General features: G+C 45.0%; 2 protein-coding genes across 5 annotated transcripts; one reads left to right on the top strand and one right to left on the bottom strand.

Moving 5' to 3' along the window:
* The first annotated feature begins 648 nt into the window (after positions 1-648).
* On the top strand, positions 649-6,145 carry atp5pf (ATP synthase peripheral stalk subunit F6). The gene is made up of 5 exons (XM_041966088.1): positions 649-703; positions 1,342-1,511; positions 1,838-1,962; positions 2,810-2,896; positions 6,127-6,145. Exons 2-4 carry the CDS (start codon positions 1,342-1,344, stop codon positions 2,836-2,838), a joined length of 324 nt encoding a protein of 107 aa, XP_041822022.1. The 5' UTR covers positions 649-703; the 3' UTR covers positions 2,839-2,896; positions 6,127-6,145.
* Positions 5,076-20,026, bottom strand: jam2a (junctional adhesion molecule 2a). 4 transcript variants are annotated; one of them, XM_041966084.1, is made up of 11 exons: positions 19,589-20,026; positions 14,541-14,606; positions 14,246-14,356; positions 12,639-12,788; positions 12,347-12,534; positions 12,086-12,188; positions 11,571-11,678; positions 11,378-11,393; positions 9,532-9,603; positions 6,264-6,297; positions 5,076-6,064 (listed from the first exon to the last, which is right to left on the bottom strand). In XM_041966084.1, exons 1-11 carry the CDS (start codon positions 19,635-19,637, stop codon positions 6,026-6,028), a joined length of 936 nt encoding a protein of 311 aa, XP_041822018.1. In that variant the 5' UTR covers positions 19,638-20,026; the 3' UTR covers positions 5,076-6,025. The 4 variants fall into 4 exon arrangements, with proteins under 4 accessions (XP_041822018.1, XP_041822019.1, XP_041822020.1 ...); XM_041966085.1 differs by having other exon boundaries at positions 11,378-11,390; positions 19,589-20,025; XM_041966086.1 differs by lacking the exon at positions 9,532-9,603 and having other exon boundaries at positions 19,589-20,023.
* Positions 20,027-21,834: the final 1,808 nt, after the last annotated feature.

Below are 21,834 nucleotides of genomic sequence, written 5' to 3'. Positions count from 1 at the left end.
CACACCACTTTCTGTATTATTGTATTCATTTGTGTCCATGTGTAGTTTAATGTCAAACGAGAACTGATACTAGAGAATGGCATTTTCTTTTTCTTCCCTTAATATGAAGAGATCAGAGGTCAGTCTCAGACAGAAAAGAGCAGGAACAGTTTCCTGTCGCAGATGAACCCAGGTCACCTTGCTCAAGGTTGATTTACTTTGCATTAAACCCAAAGCAAACAACAATTTTCTGAAAAATGAAATAAAGTCAAATTAACCAAGGTGTACAGAAAACAACTAAGGTGGATTTTTAGCTGCATTGGTGTTTTTGGTGTGTTTTTTCAGCCAACTAATAAGGGCCATGACAGTGCAAATCCTAAACTGACTTACAGTGAAATTACAAATATTAAAAGTAACACGTCCAGGAAAACTAAAAAACATAAATAAAATGCCAATATTGCACTATGACCTTCTGTTGTGATTATCACAAGGCAACCAGCACCTGATAATAACAAAATAAAACTATTTTTCAGTTCAAAAGCATTTATTAGCACACGCTACGTTGGTAGAGATCTGTCATATGAGGTCGAACTAAATGTGCGCAGCGCTGCGCAAAGGAGGCACTACGTTGACGTCCGCGAACGCCTCCTTTTCACAAGCACAATCCCACAATCCCCCGCGGCCCTCCACATTCGGATCGTCTGCGTTGAGTGTCAAACCCAAGGTGAGTGCGTGGTATTAAAAGAAACTCTATCAAACATTTCAGTTTAGCCTGTCTCTGCTGTGCATAATGATGAATGTGTGTTCATTTCTTTTGCGAGTGAAAGACGTCAGCATGATTTATTGTCGCACAGTAACCGACAGAGGACACTGTTATAAAGCTGTGTCGCGTTAGCTCAAGTTAGCTTAGCTTGTTAGCAATTCTAAACATTTTGCTAGCTAGTTAGCAGTACGGCAGAACGAAAGGACCTTGTACGACGTCGCCGTGATTCTTAATATTGTAAGTCAACAATTTAGGTGGCTTTACCGAAGCTATATGTAATGTCCTAGCAGTTTATTATGCAGCTAACTCAATGTCATTGAGCTAGGTGTGCACTGTTGACAATGGCAGCTGGCTAAAGTTAATTCGAAAGTTAGCCACCGCTAACGTTAATTGGGCCCTGCTGACCAGCTGCGGATCGATATTTGTGATCCTGTAAGGTCAGTAGTGAAGTGACGGAGTCCTCCAAGGTTTAATACGTTATAATGAGGAACCAATGAACGGTTTATACGGGACTTAGTGTACAGACACAATGTAGTTTTAATGAACATATCAGAACCACAACTTGATGTCCTGATAACAAGGCTATTTTGCTCCTTCAGATGGCACTTCACAGGTTATTCCAGCTGTCCTCCGTGCTGCGCTCCGCGGTGAGCCTGACCCTGCGCAGGAACATCGGCATCTCTGCTGTCCTCTTCAACCGGGCCAAGGAGCTCGACCCCGTCCAGAAACTGTTCCTGGACAAGATCCGCGACTACAGCAACAAGAGCAAGTCAGTTGATAATACATAGCTGCTGTCATACACCCACATGAAATGTCCATGCTTGCATGCGCTTACGTGCACAATGTTCAGATAGTAGGTCATGGTCCAAAGAGCGGCTCAAGAAGTAGGCTCCGAGCTCAGAGTACAGTCACGAGCGAAATACTTACTTACTTCCTGCCCTTAAAAAACGATAAAAGCTGCTTCAGGCTACTTGATACCATCACGAATTTCAGTTCTCGCAGTTTACGCTGTGTAGAAGTGGCATCTCCTCCACTCTTCGCTGTCACGCTCATCTCCTGAACGTTTGATGATATTTGATGCCTTGGCTCTCTCAGGGCTGCAGGTGGCGTGGTGGAGGCAGGACCCTCCTACCAGAAGAGCCTGTCTGAGGAGGTCACCAAGCTGCAGCGGCTATACGGAGGAGGTGACCTCACCAAGTTCCCCGATTTCAAGTTCTCAGGTGAGTTTGGCCGCATGTTGCTGCGAGTGTTTGTCTCTTCACCTAATTGTGTCCTGTTGTTATCAGTTAAAAAGATGAGCATGTAGGTCAAGGTGGCTGGAATAAATCATGATTACATCTTCATTTAGACAGTGTTTATTTTCCTAATCATTATTTAGAAAAACAGCAATTAGTAATATATAGAATTCCGTAATTGTTTTAATGTTGTATTGTTGTAATGTCCTGAAACAGGGGTCAGTAGCACACATTGTGAATAATGTCATATGTTATCTAATGAGCCAAGGTTTTAACACTGACCTTGGCTTCCTGATGTGTAGAGGACTTTTTGAAGGACAAAGTGACCCAGACAGTGTCTGTCTTAGTTGTTTTATGACGCTGATACTTGCAAATATCTAAAATAAGACAGTGGGTATTAAAAATTGTCTGTGTCATAGAAAAGTCATGAAGTTTGATCAGCTACCTTGTTGGAATGATAATTAAAAGTGCTCATGTGTGCTTTGAAGTTATTCTTTGCTTTCACAAATTTTAACAGTTCCCCTTCATACATATTTATTCCTTTGCCACTGGAGAGAGGCGCTGTGATTCTCGGCTGTGTCTCTATATATAGTGACGCTAATCAAAGCAAGATGAGTTTCTCATTCTGTTTGAAATAGGTTCAGGAAGCTTGTGTTTCTGAGCTTCACTGCATTTTTGATGAAGCTCCAACTAGCTAGTCACTGTGTGTTGCTGTAGTCTTTGTCTACATTTCAAATCTCATGTCAAGCAGCAGTGTGTCTCATTCAGGGAATTACACTTCTCAACAATGATCACTAATGCTTGTATGTGTTTTTTTCTTTTTTTTCCCCAGAGCCCAAGTTTGACGAAGGAGCCAAGTGAATGCTGTCCATGTTGTTTATCTCCTTCATGTCACCATTATATTGTATTTAATAAAAAGGTAGTGGATTCGTCTGCTTCGTCTGATGGTTATCACACTGTCTCTCACACACACACACTGATCTTGTGATGCTAAAATTATAACTGCCAAAAATAACTGGAAATATACATCTCCAGAAAAAAAATGAAGAGACTACTACAACATTGTCAGTTTATATATATATGTGTTTGAATAAAAACAAAGAAAGGAAGATTCAGAAATCAATGTTTGGTCGAATGATCCCGATTTTCAGTTTTCAGTCACAGCTTTATGCGTCTTGGCATGCTCTCCACCAGCCTTTTACATTGCTGTTGGGTGACTTTCTGCCACGCCCGGTGCAAAAATTCGAGCAGCTCAGCTTTGATGGCTAGTGACCATCTATCTTCCTCTCCATGGCTTGAGTCATGTGTCCTTCGCGAAGACGAATTTGCCCGATTCCAGCCTCCAGATCATCACAGCTGAAAATTGGACTCATTCAAGAAGATGACCATACTCGAGTCCTCAGTGGTCCAGTCCTTGTCTTTGGCAAACCTCAGCCTGGCTGCTCTTTGCCTCCCCTTGATGAAGGGCTTTTTTTCAAGCTTGTCATGACTTGAGCCCTGCCACGAGGAGGTCAAACTTCTCACCGTGCACTTCACCCTGGCTGGCATTTGCCATTCTTTTTGAAGGTCACGATGTCATCCTGCGGTTGCTGAGTGACATTTGAATGAGCTGACGGTCATCCCGATCAGTTGAGAGTCATTTTTGCCCTCTGCAGCTTCATTGTCCTTGATGTCTGCTGCTTGACCTTGTTCTTATGAATTTTAAGGATGGAAGCAACCTGACACTCACTGTATCCCTCTTACTTTTGAGGTACTACTAGTAAGAGGATAGTGATGACCACAGCAGTGGTTTTTATACTTGTTAGATAAGATTTGGTTCAGGTGATCACCTCGTTAAGTGGAATGAGGTGTGCTTGTGTTGGAATTGAACGGCTGGTGGAGAGCATGCCAAGATGCATAAAGCTGTGATTGAAAATCAGGATCATTGGAATGGCTTTCATACATGAAGAGATGCTGATTTGAGTTTCTGATTTGAGAAACATTTGTTGTGTATGACACCTTTATAGATGTCTCATATAGTAATGCACCTGTCAAATATCTGATAATATTCAGTTTACAGTGAAGCATTCTGTGCTTCAGGGAGAATAAGAGAATTTGCATTAGAACAGACTACAATTTATATGCAGATATCTGGAATTTATTGATGATGAATTACAGTGAGTCAAATGTTGGCTGACCTAGATGGAAATTGGCTGTCGCTCTGAATCGGTCTTGAGCGTGCTGCATTATGACAAAGTCAGAAATACATTTAAGCTTCTCCAGGATGAATTTCTGGGCCCCAGAATAGCCTCAGAAAAGAGTAAGTTTCCATCTGACTTGATGCCTAAATTTTTAGAGATCGTGGAGCCAAGCTTTCATGTCAAGCTCAGAAAATGTACCAAGATTTGGCTCGCTGTGATTTGCAGCTGTGCAGGGCTGCGTCCAGAGTCCAGATTAGATGAATACACAAGTGTGTGAAGGAAAAACTTTTAAAAATTCCCGTGGGGAGACAGTAGGTTAAAGCATTTTATTTATAGCGTTCACTCTTAAATATTGAACTGTAATTTTGGGCCTGAATTCCTGCTCTAAGCTAAATCTGTCTGTCAACCTGTCCCTGATTCTACATGCCTGTCAGCAGCGAATGCACTTGAAAGATTAATGTATATCCCAGCTTTCTGAACACTGCTGCTCTTCAGCATCTCCCTCTCTGGGAATATGAAAAAGGCTTTCAGCATGTATGCAATGTGCAGATGAAGAAGATGCAGCTCGTTTCAGAGACACAGCAATAACAATGCAGGAGGTCACAAAAAACAGCCAATTAAACAGCATTAGTGTGATTAATCAGTGCTGCACTTGGTGGAGATTGACATGTTGTCACTACAGGCTAATAACTGTCAGTTTGATACTTGTGCTGTAATTGCAGTGGTAGAGGAAGTACTCACATACTCATGTAAAACCACATTAGCTCATATTGTTCCATGTAAAAGTCCTGCATTCAAATTTTTACTGAATTACAGGCAGAAAAAAGCAGAAAAAACACTCAAGTGCAGCATTTGAGTAAATGTTCTTAATTATTTTCCACCACTGTGTAATTGCAGTCACAATAATAATGGCAAATGTGGTTTTGAATAGAAAAACCTTTATTACAGATACACTATTCAAATAAAAACAATCCATTCACACACTGTCCAAAAACAGACACTCTGATAAACGTTGACAAAAACAGTGGCACAAAAATAGAAAGACAAAAAAGTAAGGCAAGTTCTTTACAAAAACTGTGATCCATAGATAAATATGACAGACAAATTAAAAAGGCACAAGGTATATATATTTATATTTATATATATAAAAAAGACCATGCAGGCACATGAGGATGGAATGGGGTTGGTCTCAGAATAATTGGCTGGAGTGGCTTCCTGTTGTCTTGGTCTGGTTCCATGTTGTTACTGAGATAATGAGGATCTTGTGTGGCCCTTGGGAAGCTGGGGGCCCAAGTTTTACAGCAGACAAAACACTGGCGTGTGGCAGATGTTGAGGTAAACTGCATTTATGTTCGTGTAGTTTGAAAACAATGCTTTCCATATGGCTTTAAGGAGAACTCCCTTGTGATGATTCAACCGTTGAAAGCAAATAAATCTCAAATTAAACGGTCAGTCTTTGGTAAAGGAAAACAAAGGTAGTTAAAGAGATTGGCCTGCAGAGGCAGAGGGGAGAACATGTCTGGGGAAAGCTCTGCTCGTCCCTGGATCATTCAGAAAAGATCAATTGGAATTTCAACATCTGACCACCAGGGGGGAGCAGAGAGCCACGCAACTGGACTGAATCCCATAAGAGCAGAAAGCATCAATGACAGAGGCGACCCACACGGCAAAGCAAGAGAGTAAGAGGAAGCCTTGCAAATTTGCTTGTCATACGCCATCCAAAGGGAGTGGCGGGGGGGGGGGGATTGAAATTAGCACGTATTGGAAGATCAACAGCTCACTCAGAGTCCAGAGAGGAAAGAAGTCAGAGAATCCAGTGTTGGCACCTTATCAGGAGGGTGATGTATTCTCAGAGGAAGGCCAGCTTCTCAGAGCATGAATGACTGGGTGTGTTTAAAATCCTGTGGCTGGGGGACACACACAAAAACAAGCATGTCAGTAACGAATTGTTCTCTTGCACTCGTTTCAGAGTTACGGCTCTCGGGGACAGCGTCGTGGTCAGCGCATTGCTGGTGATGCCGCTCAGAGAGCAACATGGCGGGTGGGGAGAGGAAACTGGGGAGATGCAGGGAGGAAGAGGACAAAGAAGAAGAAAAAAAAACTTACTTCTTGGGGCGGAGGGATGTAGTTGACATTGGACCTGAAAGACAAAGACATGGTAAGCACATCGGACAGTTTGACACAGTCACCAAGCAGAGAGGACACTCGAGGCAGACAGCTGTATCCTGAGTCATATCTTGCCCTGCATAAATAATGCACATCATACATGGCAAACCTCCCTATGGGTGAAAAGGAAAGTCTGACTCTGAACTCTCCACGACTCAGCAGGATTGGGTGAAGCTCAACAAATAGTCATCACAAAATTGTCATTCTTATATATATATATATATATATATATATATGTGTGTGTTGTGTTTGCTTGTTGAAATATAAATAGCATTGACTCCCACGTGAAGACCATCTACCTGAATTCATGTGTCAAAATATTTCAATGCAGTGAATTCAATGCTTTTTATTCTTCAACATGAAGCTGCCTCTATTTAAGAAGAATTAACACCTAATATCTTGTTTGTGTCATATGTTTCTGTTCTGGCTGTCTGAGGGAGCAGCAGTTCAAGCATATTTACGGTAATTTGGACTCAGATTATTCTGCCTGTGAATTGCTTTCATATTATGGTGTTACATTTGTGCCTCATTCCTGAGCGGGCAATGGTAGATTTGGAGCAGACTAATTTGAAAATAATTTCGCATGAGCAAACAAAAATCTACTCTATGCTCACTCAGCGTATTTGCATCTTTGCTATTATCCATATTAACGTGCAATAATAACTCAGTTTTAATCATGCCCTCTCTCGCTGTGCAGGTCAATTCTGATTCCACTTGTTTGACAACAACCGGATTGAAATACATGTTTTACTTTTGATGTATATGTACACAAATTTCTCGTTACTTTTGTGTCTTTTGACTGTCAGCTGCTGCGTTTAATGTGGACGCATACAAGCACAGCGCCCCCTGGCTTCTGCAGAGACAACGTCCAGCTCAAGTTTTACTATGTCACATTGTGATGAAGTCTTGACAAACTATGTAATTGTAGGTTACATCTTGTTCTTCTTCATCATCTTGTAGCTGTTCTTCTTCTTCATCTTCTTCATCTTCTCTTTATCCCCCCCCAATTGCACAGTTTCGCCACGCCACGCCACGCCACGCCACGCCACGCCACGCCACGCCACGCCACGCCACGCCACGCCACGCCACGCCACGCCACGCCACGCCACGCCACGCCACGCCACGCCACGCCACGCCACGCCACGCCACGCCACTTTTGTTAACAAGACACAAAAGGGGGGTGGGGGCCGCCACCACGACGCCGCCGGAAAAAAAAAAATTTTTGCCAAAATTCCAGCTGGTTTTTGTTTCTTCTTTTATAACCCCCTATCTTCATCTCTCCAGAAACCCGGGGGGCTCGGCCCCCACCCGGCCCATCCACCCACCGCGCCAGGACCCGGGGTTACACGGGATTCGAACCATATCTGCAACACTCCGTGTCACAGAGGCTTAACCAAGCCGGAACGCATCCCGCTGCCCCACCGAGCCCCTACGCACTCAGACCTGTTCGGAACTTCTATTTATTCTTCACATCACTGTGGAGAGAAAATCTGGAAAATACCAGCAGGAGGAAGCCTGGATGTGATCCACCAACCCCAGGTATCAGCACCACCAACTTATCCCACTGAGCTGTACCTGAGCTTACTATGACCTGCTCGGAACTTCTATTTGCTGCTCACATTAGTCTGAAGAGAAAACTGTGAAAATATCACCAGAGTGAAATCTGGATTTGATCCAGCAACCTCAGCTTTCAAGACCAGCAACCACATCAGCATCTTATCTCACTGAGCTGTACCTGAGCTTGCCTTGTGCTGCTTGGAACTTCTATTTACCACTTACATCAGTCTGAATAGAAACCATCCAAAACACCACCAGAGGAAAGCCTAGTTTTGATCCACCTACCCCAGGTATCAGCACCATCAACTTATCTCACTGAGCTGTACCTGAGCTTGCTATGTTCTGCTCGGAACTTCTATTTACTGCTCACATTAGTCTGAAGAGAAAACATTGAAAATCAAAGCAAGGACAACTTGGATTTGATCCAGCAACCTTAGACCAGCAGATAGCAGCAACTCATCACACTGAGCTACACCTGAGGCTGTCAAAGTGCTGCTTGGATGTTGTATTTGTCATTCTAATGTTTGAGGAGAAGTTTGAAAACAGTCACAACAGGTGAGCTTGGATATGATCCTTCAACCTCAGGTATCCGCCCCATCGAGCACATGAGCATCTCATCTCACTGAGCTGTACCTGAGCTTACTTTGTGCTGCTTGGATGTTGTATTTATGGCAGAAAAGCATGGAGTTGATCCAGCAGCCTCAGATCATCAAGTAGCATCACTTTATCTCACTGAGCTACACCCGAGGCTGCAAATGTCTGCATTGGATGTTGTGTTTATTCCCTACTGAGCTGGACAGTTGTGCTGGTTCCTTGTTGTTTTCATCGTTTATTCATTGTTTGCAGAATAATGCTGTTCTTGTTATTAGCTTCAGCTCGTTTCAATGTCACATCATGATCATCTTCAATAGCAGGACATTTGGTTTTTATTTCGTTTATAATCATCAGCATGGTTCATGAAAAATAAACAGAACTCATGAAGTCATGAAGTGGTTTAATTGCTTCAGCTTTTGATTCAGCGTGTTTTTGGAGTATTTCTGCTGCAAAGGAGAAGGCATGCACGGTCAGATTCCTGAACTTCAATGTGTTGCAGCTGAGTTTGAAGTTCAGATTTTCTAAAAAGACACATACGTACATAAATAAGACAGACAGACAGGCAGGCTCATCCTCTGTGTGCCGCAGTAACTCAGGTGCAGCTGTCCTGTGAACTTTTATTTTAAACTGGATCTGAGATTTTTCCCACAGGCAGAATTTCAGTGAATAAACCCAAGCCCCCCCCCCCCTCCTTGTGTTAATCCAGTCCAAATGGGGCTTGAGTCTCTCCATTGTTCCTCCCGATTGGCGACTTCACTGACTTTTAACCAAATTTAAAATGTTCTGACTCCATAATCTGAGAGTTTCAAGGTCTACAACACCACAAAGAGCGTATTACATGATCAAGAGTTTGTGAGAGGGCATATGAGTAAAACTGAGAGAGGAGGAATGATTGCATGTTATATGGATAATAGCAAAGATGTCACTACATTTATTGAGCATTCTCATCAAATTGTAATCGATGTGCTTGCTCCAAATCCACCATTGCTTGTTCAGGAATGAGGCACAAATATAACGCCGTACCATATCTGCCTGTTGGCCTTTGGGTCACACTCACGTGTCCTCAGATCTGTGCAGGGTTTGGCTGCTGATGTGGGCTGCACCATGACACTGGGAGATCCAAAATGACCTGTAGGGGTCAGCGTGTCGGCTTTAACAAGGATGAACAAGTCAGGGGTAATTTCGTGCTCACACTGCACACCATGCTTTTGTGGAGTGGGGGGTTGTTAGCATGGAATATTAAATCATTAACGAAGGTGTACTTGAAAATAGAGCTTTATGGATCACATCAAAGGATGTGCTTTGAAATACAGGTTTGTCGCTGCAATCCGAGCTCTGTAAACCTGTAATTTCTGTTTAAAATGTTTAGATATTCAGGTCATTGCTTGCACATTTGTCTTCCTGAGTCTGAGTACATAGATTTGTGTCCATAAAATGTGCACATTTGGACCCAGGAATCTAAATATTCAGACTTAAAATATATATATATCTGCAAGTAAATGACCTGAATACACAACATCAAACGTACAGGTTAGAGAACTGAGATGACAAGGCTATTTTTTCCCCAGGCGTATGCTTTGAAATGACGAAAGCAAACCTAAAAGTTCACACATCACAGGTACCAAACTCGATTTTCAAGCACGCTTTTATGAATGATTTCATATTTCATATCAACGATGCAGCAGTGCTGAACGGGGCAGGTGGTGAGCCAATCACATGCAGCAATCCAACACCCCGGTATATCATGTCTAGATGCTAAAATTTTGAAGATTTCTTCAAATATCCATCTGAAACACAAGCTGAGGGAGCTTACGTGTATGTAATGTAACTATCGGAGTACATGGACAACCATCACCTCTAAGGACAATTTAAAACTGGACCCTGGTCAGTGTTTGGCAGGATACATCATTCATTCCATCTAACCAAGTCCATTTTCCTCTAAAAGACTGCCCTAAATCCTGGATCTGCATTCCTACTGTGTCAACTTGTGCCTACTATTGGTGCATCAGATATCATGTCACATTGTCTTTGAGTCTTTGCGAAGAAGCCTGTTCTATAAATAGGAAGTTGACACTGACAGCTCCAGTTAGCTCAGTGGGATAAGCATCAGACTTTAACCTAGACAAAAAGCTTTCGCATCAGCTTCAAGGAGAGCTCCGCAATGACTCTCCATCAAACGCTGCGCAGTAACAAGCCAGTAATCAAATAACATAAAGTCAAGCCAGTTAGGCCAGTCACATAAGGACAAGCATTTATGTCTGTGCGGTTCCTGGCTTAACGGCCAGTCAAGCATCAAAACGTCCTCGCGCCCGCCCACCCACTGTGTTTACAGGACAGGGCCTGTTATTGTGAGGAAATGCACTGCACCCACATCCCTCCGCTATGCCACTCTCGCACTCTTCAATCTCCTCAATATCTAAACAATCCATATCAAATTACCCATCCAATCAGTCTAATTGCTTGCAATTCCTTCTACTGCCAATATTTTCCTCCTTGCTGATTAACACCCTGTAATTATTCCATCATTACGTCGCACTGATTATTTCTCCTCTTTTAATTGTCGGCATTTTTGGATCATCGGTCTGGCTGCACTTTGACACATTTTCAACAGATGTGCATCTGCGCGGGAAGCGGTGATCGATCAGAAAAAAGCGGCAACAGCAGCAACCTTTTCCCATTGTTTTCACATCTGTTGGCGCCAGTCACTGGATGAGTAGAAACACAGGCACGGCACACACATAGACCCACGCAGCCACAGCTGTCACTCCATACACTCCTGACTCAGCGTGCAGACACGTGGTCTAAGTGCAACAACCCACCCACCCTCCTCCCTCAGTCTCAGTGTGTTGGGTATTAGCCTGCGTTTGTTCACATCAATGTTAATGCAATCACGGAGCTCTTACCTTCCTCTGTGTCCTGCTGATGGATGAGTCAAAAGGACCATGTAAGAGAAAACACAGTCAATGTCACTTTTTTTTTTTTTTTTTGGGATGGGGGGGGGGGTAAAACAGTATCTTTATAAATGCTGTGCTGTTCATGCAAGCAGACAAAGTGCTCACTGGGTTGAACTAAACTGAACTAAAGAGGCCGACTCACGGCTGAAGAAACCGTTGCGGTGTAAGAGGAATCCTCCGCATCCGCAGACCACGATGACCAGGCAGACCACCACCACGGCCGCCACCACGGCCGCGACGTTGACGTCCTCTGGAAGCGAGAGGGAGGCGGGAATGAACGCCGAGTTATGGGCTGTTTTGTAGCAGGAAATGCATGGAGAGAAGCTCTCCGTCTAATGCCTCTTCCTGTACTCCATTCATATTTCCTGTTATTTATTAAGTGTGCATTATATAATTTATTAGCAAGTTGAAGACCTTTCCAAACAAAACAGCAACACTTCAGCGTGTATTTTGTCCTAAAATGAATACAGTAGCCCTTCTAATTTGAAGTTTGGAAAGCTGTTTCAGATTCTGGGAGCAGGGTGGAATGAGTTTAGTTTAGTTTCGGCTTTTCCTCTCCACTGCATCTCTGATTTTCTCCAGTGCTGAAAGGTGTGGGGGAGGAGGCAGGTGTGTGTGAAAACACACACACACACACACAAACACACACACCCCTACCTATCGTCATGTGCTTGCCCTCGCACTTCTTGGGCGGCCCCACTCCGTTGGAAGCCAGGCAGCTGTATCGGCCGGTGTCCTCTTTGGCCACAGCTTTGAACTCCTGCAGTGGAGACACAGAGAGGGAGGACGGGAACTTTTAGGTTGATGGCTTCAGCTGTTGCTCTGCTGAAGTGTCCTTGAGCAACGCTCAGAAACTCCCCCCCTCCCAATACACACTCCTTCCTTCCCTGATCTTCTTATCTGTGGACACACACTCACCAGTATTCCTGTGTGTGAGTTGATTAGATAGGTGGCGTTGGGATGGCGGGGAGGGCGGATCGGCTGGTTGTCCTTGAACCAGGAGTATGTGGCGGGCGGGATGCTCTGCTGGTCCCTACAGCGCAGCTGCACCACGGAGCCTGTCACTGCGCCACTGGGGATTTCACAGGACGGGGTGTGTGGGGGCACTGGAGGGGAGGGCGAGGTAAGATTCACAGAAACATGAGCAAGAACCTGGAGAAGAAGCCACCACCTGAACGTTTCAGCCATTTTTCATTTCTTCTGTTCGTACCCAGGACTTTGAGGGTGACGTTGGTCTCGCCCAGGCTGACGGAGTCAAAAGGAGCGCTGATCTCACAGCGGTACTCCCCAGCGTCCTCCTGGGTCACCCTTTGCAGCGTCACTGTGGCCCCTTCAATGGTCGCCCGGCCCTCAAAGGGACCTGAGAGAAAGGACGGAAAATTATTACGCACATACAGCTTTAACACGATTGAGGCCATTTTTTTTTACCCTCAACAAATTGTTTTATTATGAAATGTGGATGTGAGCAAAAGCAAAACCACTGATGACAACTGCTTTTTTTAAAATGTTTTGAAGTACATTGTTCCAAATGTGTGCAATGGTGAGCAGTGGTGGGCGGCGGCCAAAATGCTGCTTTATGCACAACTGCAGGCGCCGGGAGGATTCAGCGTGGAGAGAGTCCAGAGACACCTGCAGCTTCAAATACCTGTTTGTTGCTCAACAGTGGCTTTAATTTCATAGCTGCCTTTTTAACACAATTCATTTGCCTGAGAGAAACCTGACCGAATTCATCCATGCTCGGAATCAAACATAAATCTTCACCGTTTTCACAAAATATCGATTGTTTTCATGCAAGACAGTCCACAATGCACAGAATAAAACAGGCATTAGCCATCGTCTATGCGTTTGCTCTGTTGCCTTCTAAGTTAATCATGTTCATGCATTAACCTCAGACCCCTTACTCTAATATTTGATTTGCTTTAACCAGCCCTAATATGCCCTCAGAGCAGAAAACCACGAATGTGCACGATCTTGTATCTTGTGCACATACAGGTGCATTTTGAGGGCTAATGTAGGAACACATGGCTTCAACATTATATGTATTTATTCTCTCTCTGGTCACTCCATAGAAAACATGTGACAGGAGTTGCTGGTCGTGATGAACCAACAGAGAATGATCAGATGAATCTGCTGCTCTTCGTGGCTTTATGGAGCTTTACAGTTTCAGCTCAGCTAATTTTTAACTTCGGTGTCGAGCTTCCTGCTGTCTTTTACTGTGACGCAGCTGCAGGAAGTGCAGAGTTACGGGAGCTGGGAGTAGCACAGGTCAGGCTAGCTCCTGAGGTAAGAAATTATTCTCAACTCGTTGTCATTCATTTTTTCGGCGAACCCGATAACCCAGCCTGTGGGTGAAAAACTAGGTTTCATTAGCCTGATTTTTCATAAAGCGGCTCTTTCACCTGACATGTGAAAGCAGTCATTCATGCCACCTTTGAAACTAACTTCCCTGAAGCGGAGTTGCCACTGAAGCGGCGGCGGGTCAGTGGCATTTCACAGCCTTGACAGATTTGAGAAAATTGTCAGGGTGAAAGCTGCTGTATGATTTATTACTTATCTCGCCCATTAAATCCACATCCGAAACCACAAAGGAGCCGGATCAAGGATAAGAGACGAGTTGAGATTTCATGCTTAACACCACTGACAGCGCTAAAATGTGTTCCACTCTATTCATCATTCCTGTCTCAACATATCCCAACAGGGTGGTGTTTTTTTTCTCATCCTATGTGGCAAACCCCTACCAGCTGGTACTTCAAGCTGATTAAAATAAGTGTCCCGTTGGTCATCTGGGTGTTAAAGCACAACAGGCGGCTTCCTCACCCCTGAAGTGTCCATCAAAGTAGACGAAGGAGACATCTTTCCCCTTCTTCTTCCACTCGATGCGAGGGTTCTGGTCTTTCTCTGTGTGGAACATGCAGGACAGCACCGCTTCTGAAAGAAGAGACCAATGAGATATTTATGGCAGAACAGCAAAGCCTTCAATCAGTCGCATTTTTAACTGCTTGGTCTATTTATAGCCTTATGGTTTGTCCCGTCAGACAGAATCTGATAGAAGCAGCCACTCCTGAGGGGAAAAATGGCTGGAAAGTGAGACGAGCCGCTTTTTCTGCCTCACCTGAGAACTCGCGCACCTCCACCTTGTGCCTGTTGGTCGTAACGGTGACAGGAACGGAGGGGGAACCTGGTGTTGGTGGAGAGAAAGAGGGGAAGGAGAGTGGGTGATTAAAAAAAAGGGGGGATGAGAGCAGTTCAGAACGCAATAACGCTTGTCATCCATTAGGGGGCAAGGTGAATTGGGTAAAGTGCTCCACATTGCCCGCCAACTGCAAGAGGAGAATGCTTAATGGCCGTCTTTGGGCTCTCTCACTGTACTGTCTGAGGCCAACATAGCAGTCTTTGTCCAGGAGATTTGAGGTAAGGGCAGGATTACTCCCTCCTCCACTTTAATCCTGCAAGGCTAAAGAGCAGCTCGCCGTATGTTTATTTAAGCACAGGTTAGGATAAGGTCACCAAGCATCTCACTGGAGGATTGTCCAGATTAACCTGATGTATGGGGGCACTATCGAGAGGCGGATGGCGCACGGCCCGTGTTTGTTTCCTCTCGCCGTCTGCGTGTCACTGATACCCCGCAACCAAACAGGAAGAGGAAGCCGGAGCTGCCTTTCCTGCAAGGTTGATTGGTTTACGGGGCGGATTATTGTCTGGTTGTCCACGTCTTAAATACAGGTTACCTGAGGGAAGCAGGTTAGAAACGTGCACATGCCAAGAATAGTAAACACACTCTGCAGCCGCGTGAAAGCCTATAAAATCTCCCAAAAGTCTGCAAATTCAGATTTTCAGCCTGCAGGCCATGCATTTTTGAAATTACATAATAAATGTTGAATGGGTCTCTCGGGTGCTCACTCAGAACATTAAGGACTACGAAAAAACCTCTAACACACTTCTAATCTGGCGTAATAAAGACTTCACCTTCGCATATTCTTAAAAGCAAGGAGCGGAACTCGGCCCACGAGACACACTCCCTCGCAAACACATTTACTTTTCCTGCCATCGTTTGTCTGACGCACACAGATTCAGATCTCGCAATTCCAAACGTTAAGAACTTGCTCAATGAAATGAGTCGGTCAGTCGGTTGGCCAGCTTCCTGTTTGTCAGTAAATTCCTGTGCGGGCCCATTGTTACTGGATTACCGTGATTCACAGAAGGCTGTGGCTACATGACAAGGACAGGAAGTGTGCAACAGAACAGGAAGGTGGCCATGTTGGGCTTTACAAAAAGGGCGTGCAGTTTCCATGCATACCCAAAGGACCCACTCTGTCTAATTTCCACAACAACAGCTATTTTTAAATTAGCTTTTAAATAAAGAACAGCCTATACAATAATAATGTCATCTGCCAAATGCAGCATAATGCACACTCAAGTTTTTTAAAAGCTTTTCCTGGAGTTGGCTCAATTTACACCAGCTTCACTTGGTCAAACTTCGAGCTAAGTGAATTAAAACGGCACACTCTCCCTCCAGACGCTCCGTCTTCCCCTCGCTTCGCCATGTGTTGACTCGCGGCGGTGTAACAGGATTAGCGTCGTAGGCTTGGTTCGCGTACCTCGACACCCTCCGCGGAGCATTGTCTCACTGAAGGATGAACAGGGCGAGGGAGGGAGATACAATGAGATTAAAAAGGGACGAGAAGGAACGACAAAGGAGAGATGAGCGGCCCTAAGAATAGAATACAAATGAATCGGAGTGGAGGAGGGTGAGGCGGAGGGGGGGACCGGGTGGAGGTTGGGACCAGAGACCCGCAGAAGCATGAATAAAAGAGCGAGTGGGATTGAAGGCGAGGGAGATCCTCTCAGACAGTCGGACTGTGAATGGGAGAAGCTCTTGTCACATAGTGTGAGACCGGGCCTGCCGCCACCTTGAAGGGTGTCTCTTTGAGAGGGGGGAAATGTACGGGGGGTGACAACATGCCTGGCCTCCACCGCCACACACACATAAAAGCACACACATCAAAAAACGAGCGGAGACTCTCTGCATGTGAGGTCCCGCCGCCCCTGCGCGCTCCACTACTATGAACACTGTCAGCTTCGATGGCCTCAATTAACTACAAAGGCGTCGGGGCAGACAATGAACACATGGCTTGTTCGGATCGTTTCACAACTGCTTGGTGGGTTATGTTAACACGGTGCCGCTTCCATAATACAAGGCCTCTTGTCCAAGAAGGGGACAAGACATGTCGGTCATGTTTAGGGCCGAGTGTCTGCAAATGTGCAAGAAGTTGGCCAACGGAGCGCTGGATGCCGCTTCAGTGTTGTGCCTGTTTTATGGCTGTGCTGCCAGTAAATATGGGGACTGAAACATGCAGAAACAGCTTTTACCAAATTAAATATGCACGACACATCCAAATGTTACAGTAATATTATGGTAGACAGCACTCCCAAATCTCAACAATGCATTTCCTGGATCTGAGTGTGAAGCAGGCGGATTGGCGATGGATTCGTGAGAATCTGTCCGAAATGGAAGAAACAGCCACCTAAATGTCTGCTCCGGCCTCGTTGTATCCCAGCAAAGGTTGAAGAGGTTTTTCAACATATTGCAGGTTTTATACCCGAGAGTTATTTTAGCTAGCATTAGCCGAGTCATGCTAGGCTCTGAGAACCAATCATGAGCCGGATCTGGCCCATACACGGCTGCCACATTTGGTTAGGTGTCGGCAGTGCGGGCTGATTTGCACCGAGAACCAGCTTCAGATTTGGACCACCGTTGGAAGGAGTTATTAACCAGAGATTCTGCTGTCACCCATGAGGACTGGGTTCAGCGACCAGGCACGCTGGAGCATCATCAGCCACTTGAGTAGCTTGCAGAATTTAAACATGCATCAACTTAAAATGGCTCAGAAAGCCACAGGAGCCAGCAACACTCAAACTCGGTCTGGCGTTGGTCGTGTGGACTGATTCGGAGTGAGAATCAGCTCCAGCTGGCAGCACCTGGGCCAGTGTTGGCACCCAGAATGAGCCTAAGATTCACTCGCTCACCAGGAGCGAGACCAACAGGCAAGCACGCCAGACTGCGGCCAATGTTGATCCGCTGCTGAGCCCGAGCGCCTTTGGCCACCTGAGTGGCCTAAGTCAGGCAGCATTAGTTAAAACCACATTCGTGCCGCCAATAAGATATTTGTAATGAGTGTGACTCACAAACTGGAATGGATGTCAGAGCTTTGCTTATGTAAACTTTTTTTTTTTTTCAAAATAAAGTTTTTCATGTGCTTCTCAGCAGCAGGCCTGTGATGGTCCTCCAATATGGCATCAGATGCGGCCGCTGAAGTGATTAAAACGCGTCTGCTGTGGGCATGTTGAAGCTCTGAAGCACAGAAACATCCAGACAAAGGCGTCAACACACACACACACACACACACACACAGAGATCTCGTGCGTGGTATTAACATCAACCAAACACTGCGACAGCTTAAACTCACACAGGGACAGCCACCCTCTTGCCTGTGCAAAAATAGAAAGATGGCACACTCGCTCCTTGGCACGCAGCTTTCCTCTCATTACGTGGTCCGTACTGAGTGTTACAGAGACCGGGGTGGGTGTTGCCAGGGCTGCGCCGAGGTCAAAAGCACGGCGCAGTAATAATTAAGGCACTTATTCAAATTAACAGGGAACAAATGAAAGAGGAAGGGAGATGGACCCACAGGACGTATCCTGTCTGGCTGCGTGATATAGATAACGGGAATGTGGGCGGCAGACACGTTTCAAGGCTGTGGGGGTACAGAGAAAAACAGGGTGAGGACTCTGAGTGTGTGTGTGTGTGTGTGTGTGTGTGTGTGTGTGTGTGTGTGTGTGTGTTCTCCATTTGAACAAAGCCTCTCTGTATGACTGTAACCCTGTGAGCAACAGCTGTCTCAGTCAGACACAGGGTGTGTGTGTGTGTGTGTGTGTGTGTGTGTGAGGTTGAGATGGAGGGGGAAGGGGTGTTGGGTCTTTCGCCACAGAGACCCACCCAAAACATTTCCTTCCTGGATTTTTTTTTCTTTCTTTTAAACAATACGCTCCACAGGCAGTGGCAGATCTGATGCTGATGTTAAAACGGTTGACATCTATCTGGACGTCAGATGATGAGTGAATCCTGTCAGGCTGTCTGCGCGCACACACACACACACACACACACACACACACACACACACACACACACCTCTGTGAACTCGTGACCTGGCGGCCTGACAGGTGGCAAAATGTGGACAACACAGAGTAAAATGTGCAGCACTCGCTCCCACTGTCTCATCACATCCACCTCAAACCGCCGCTGCTCCCCTGGAGTCCTAACGGCACTTCCACTGCTTTCTCTTTTCCTGCACGTCACACAGGTTTCCATCACCACTATCACCACCATCACCACCATCAGGGAAAGTTAGCTGCATTTCAACAATTTCCACTAGTTCCCGTTTTGTTCCCAGCCCCTCAGCCGCCTGGTCGCATCCCCGCCGTGCAAACGCCTCGTCACGAGGAAGAACAGTTTGAAGCTTCTGGTGGGGATCCAACCTGGTGACCTCATGCGAGAATCCGCCACCTCTCCTGCCAAAACGCGTGCCCACCTGCTACCACCGTGCCGCCCACACCCTCAGGTGGCACGGCGCCAAGAACAACTTCAGGGGCCAACTTGTTAGAACCCAGCCTGGCTGCACCACCACAGCCCACTCTCACAGAGGGGCTTTAACTGAACTGGAGAACTGAGGAATAACAACAAAATAAGAGCGCCAAAAAAAAAAAAAAAAAAAAAATCTGTCTTTTCTGCCACTAAAAATTCACGTTTTCAGTTGAATTTATCTTTTTAGAGACAACTATAAAGCAAAATACAACTAAATTAATAAAAGTGTCTCCACTTACTTGTTATATATATATATATATATATATATATATATATATATATATATATATATATATATATATAGCAGAGTATTGATCCAGGATATCATAGACAGTTATTGTAAAAAAGGAACCATGATAAGTAAAAGCTGAAAAGATCAGTTAATACACCAAAGCTTGTGTCCAGCACTTGAATCATCTTTCCTAAGCTTTTATCTCACAAACAGAAGTATACAAACACACACACACACACACACATCGTGAGTTCTTCACAAAGAATAGTTTCCATTTGTCACTTACACTGCATCAGTAAAATAACAAAAGGAAGACACAGGAACGTCCCCTCCATTATCGTCCACAACTCTGGCTGAGTCTCGTCTTCCCTGGACGGAGCGAGGAGGCAGATCCCGAGCCTCAGCTTTCTTCTCGTACTTGTTCACAACTCTCCAATAATTCATCCAGCTTCCAGGGGATAAACTGTTCTCCACGGGGAAGCGAGCGGACCGGCCCGGCGCGGAACGGAGCGGCGCGGCGCTGAGCTGCTGAGGGAGGAGGGGGGCGAGCGGGACGCGGCTCCGGGACTGATCGGTCTGAGACGCCGGCGCCCTGGTCTGAGAGGTCTGGCTGGTAACGGCGTTGCTCGGTGGCGATCACAGACGCGGATGGATGTCCTCTCGTCTCCTGTGGTGCGGTCTCGGCGCTGGTTGAGGTGGAGATGGAGGTGGAGGGAGGGCGGAGTGTGCTTTCAGACGAGCAGAGCGGCGGAGCGCCGAGAGCGCAGCGCCGTGTCCAAGACGCGCACTGCACTACCAAATGGCCACATAGCGGGAGTCAACTGGGTATGGCAACAAGGTGTGGCACCCATCATACCTCAGCCCGCTTTGACCCTGAAGGGCTTTTTCAATATTCTTAGACAACATAGACTGAGCCCACACACTTATCTGAAGGCCACATTTACATGCAAACTTCCCTCCTAACCGAGTCTGATTTCCTGATTTCCTGTGTCTGATTATCTGATCTTGAATTTACGGAAATATTGCTCAGTTTAAGATTTCCTCAAGTCTTGTAGGAAGAATGTAAACTTTATCTTCATAGTTATGCAGCCTAAAGGGTTTCTAAGTTGTCACTAATGGTTTTATTAATGGTACACAAAAGCTTTTAACTTGCAAATCAGGTGAGACATTCACAAAAACAACTTCTGGGTTGCCAGGTTGTGAAAAATCCCTTTTACTGACATATTTCATTGATATATATATATATATATATCAGGAATTCTGGACCAAAATCCATTATTAACAACTTATTAAACATTTATTCATGAGTTACCCACATTCATGCATAAACACCACCGTCTAAACACCAGTAAAAGCATCTTCTCGCAACATGGCAACCCAAAACCTGAGGAGTGCCTTATCATTAAGAGTTATTGTAATATTGATTGGCTGACAATCACAAAGCAGACAAGGAACAGCAGGTGAGTGTGAGACAGCTCAGATGTTCAAACCTGGCTGCACTCATATGTCGTGTTTGAAAAACTTCTTTAGGTTTCTGTGTCAAGGATTATTTTTTTCCCCAAAAAGCTGCAGTGAGCGTCCAAAAACATCCTGCGTTGTACTCCTCATGTGACCCATTTCAACTTAATGGATTTGTCCACCTTCACTGTTTTATTGTCATTGCTTAAATGGGGCTTTGGGGATCTAGATGTTTGTGGACTTATTTATTATTATTACATTTGGCACTTTAACTTATTTGTGTTATTGCGACTTATTCGGGTTTATTTTGTTTAGTTGTGACTTGCAGTGGATGGTTTGATCTGTTTGTGAAGTGCTGCAAGAATAATTAGATTTTGTGTCATATGCAGAATGAAATATAAATTATCCTTTAATAAAAGGTCAAAAATAACCAAGATCAGCCACATTTCTGAAGATGGGGTGCAGCCATGAAGCTCGGGGTTGTAACCCAGGCAGTAAATGTTTTTCAGGAACACGAACACGGCATTTAAAGCGACAAGAGCATGAAGAGCTGTTACTTTGTTTAGAAGAAGCTGAGTGATGCAGTTTAACAAACTGTTGCACTTCTTCAGTGCAGAGATGTTATTTTGCACACAGAATGTTATCCTGTTTCTATATAATTTACATTTAGTGTATATTACACATTTATATCTTTGTATAGCTATACACTTTGCTAAGATTATTCCCTATAATCTGCTTTATTTGTTGTGTTCCTTTTTCAATTGGATTCTCTGCTTGTGTTGATCGTTACTGTTCCTGTGTGATACCTGGATAACCTGCTGCTGCAACATCACAATTTCCTTATTTGGGATCAATAAAGTATATCTATCTGTCTAAAACACAGCACAACTGTTTCATTAACCCGAGTCCTGCTGATCAATAATTCCCCACTGAATTACTATTGATGAAGCCAGTGTTAAGACAGAGCGGTGGAAGCAGTGAGTGTTAATGTTGGCCAATCCAGTCAGTCTGTCCACTGTCAAATTCAACAGGGGAAGCTCTGGGGTGAATTCACTGCCCTCATGTTGCACCAGC

The sequence above is a fragment of the Chelmon rostratus genome, chromosome 24, assembly GCF_017976325.1.
Source record: "Chelmon rostratus isolate fCheRos1 chromosome 24, fCheRos1.pri, whole genome shotgun sequence".
Taxonomy (NCBI): Eukaryota; Metazoa; Chordata; class Actinopteri; order Chaetodontiformes; family Chaetodontidae; genus Chelmon; species Chelmon rostratus.
The sequence above is the reverse complement of the archived record's forward strand: the minus strand, read 5'-3'. Positions and strand labels throughout refer to the sequence as shown.

What these genes read in the sequence shown, in the direction of transcription:
- atp5pf (XM_041966088.1), top strand. Translation starts at nt 1,342, where the DNA reads ATGGCACTTCACAGGTTATTCCAGCTGTCCTCCGTGCTGCGCTCCGCG. An exon ending in GACTACAGCAACAAGAGCAA is followed by an intron (nt 1,512 to 1,837) that starts GTCAGTTGATAA and finishes TGGCTCTCTCAG; the next exon opens with GGCTGCAGGTGGCGTGGTGG. An exon ending in CCCCGATTTCAAGTTCTCAG is followed by an intron (nt 1,963 to 2,809) that starts GTGAGTTTGGCC and finishes TTTTTTCCCCAG; the next exon opens with AGCCCAAGTTTGACGAAGGA.
- jam2a (XM_041966084.1), bottom strand. Translation starts at nt 19,637, where the DNA reads ATGGAGGGGACGTTCCTGTGTCTTCCTTTTGTTATTTTACTGATGCAG. An exon ending in CTTTGATGGACACTTCAGGG is followed by an intron (nt 12,789 to 14,245) that starts GTGAGGAAGCCG and finishes CCTTTCTCTCAG; the next exon opens with GTCCCTTTGAGGGCCGGGCG. An exon ending in GGGCAAGCACATGACGATAG is followed by an intron (nt 11,679 to 12,085) that starts GTAGGGGTGTGT and finishes TCTCGCTTCCAG; the next exon opens with AGGACGTCAACGTCGCGGCC.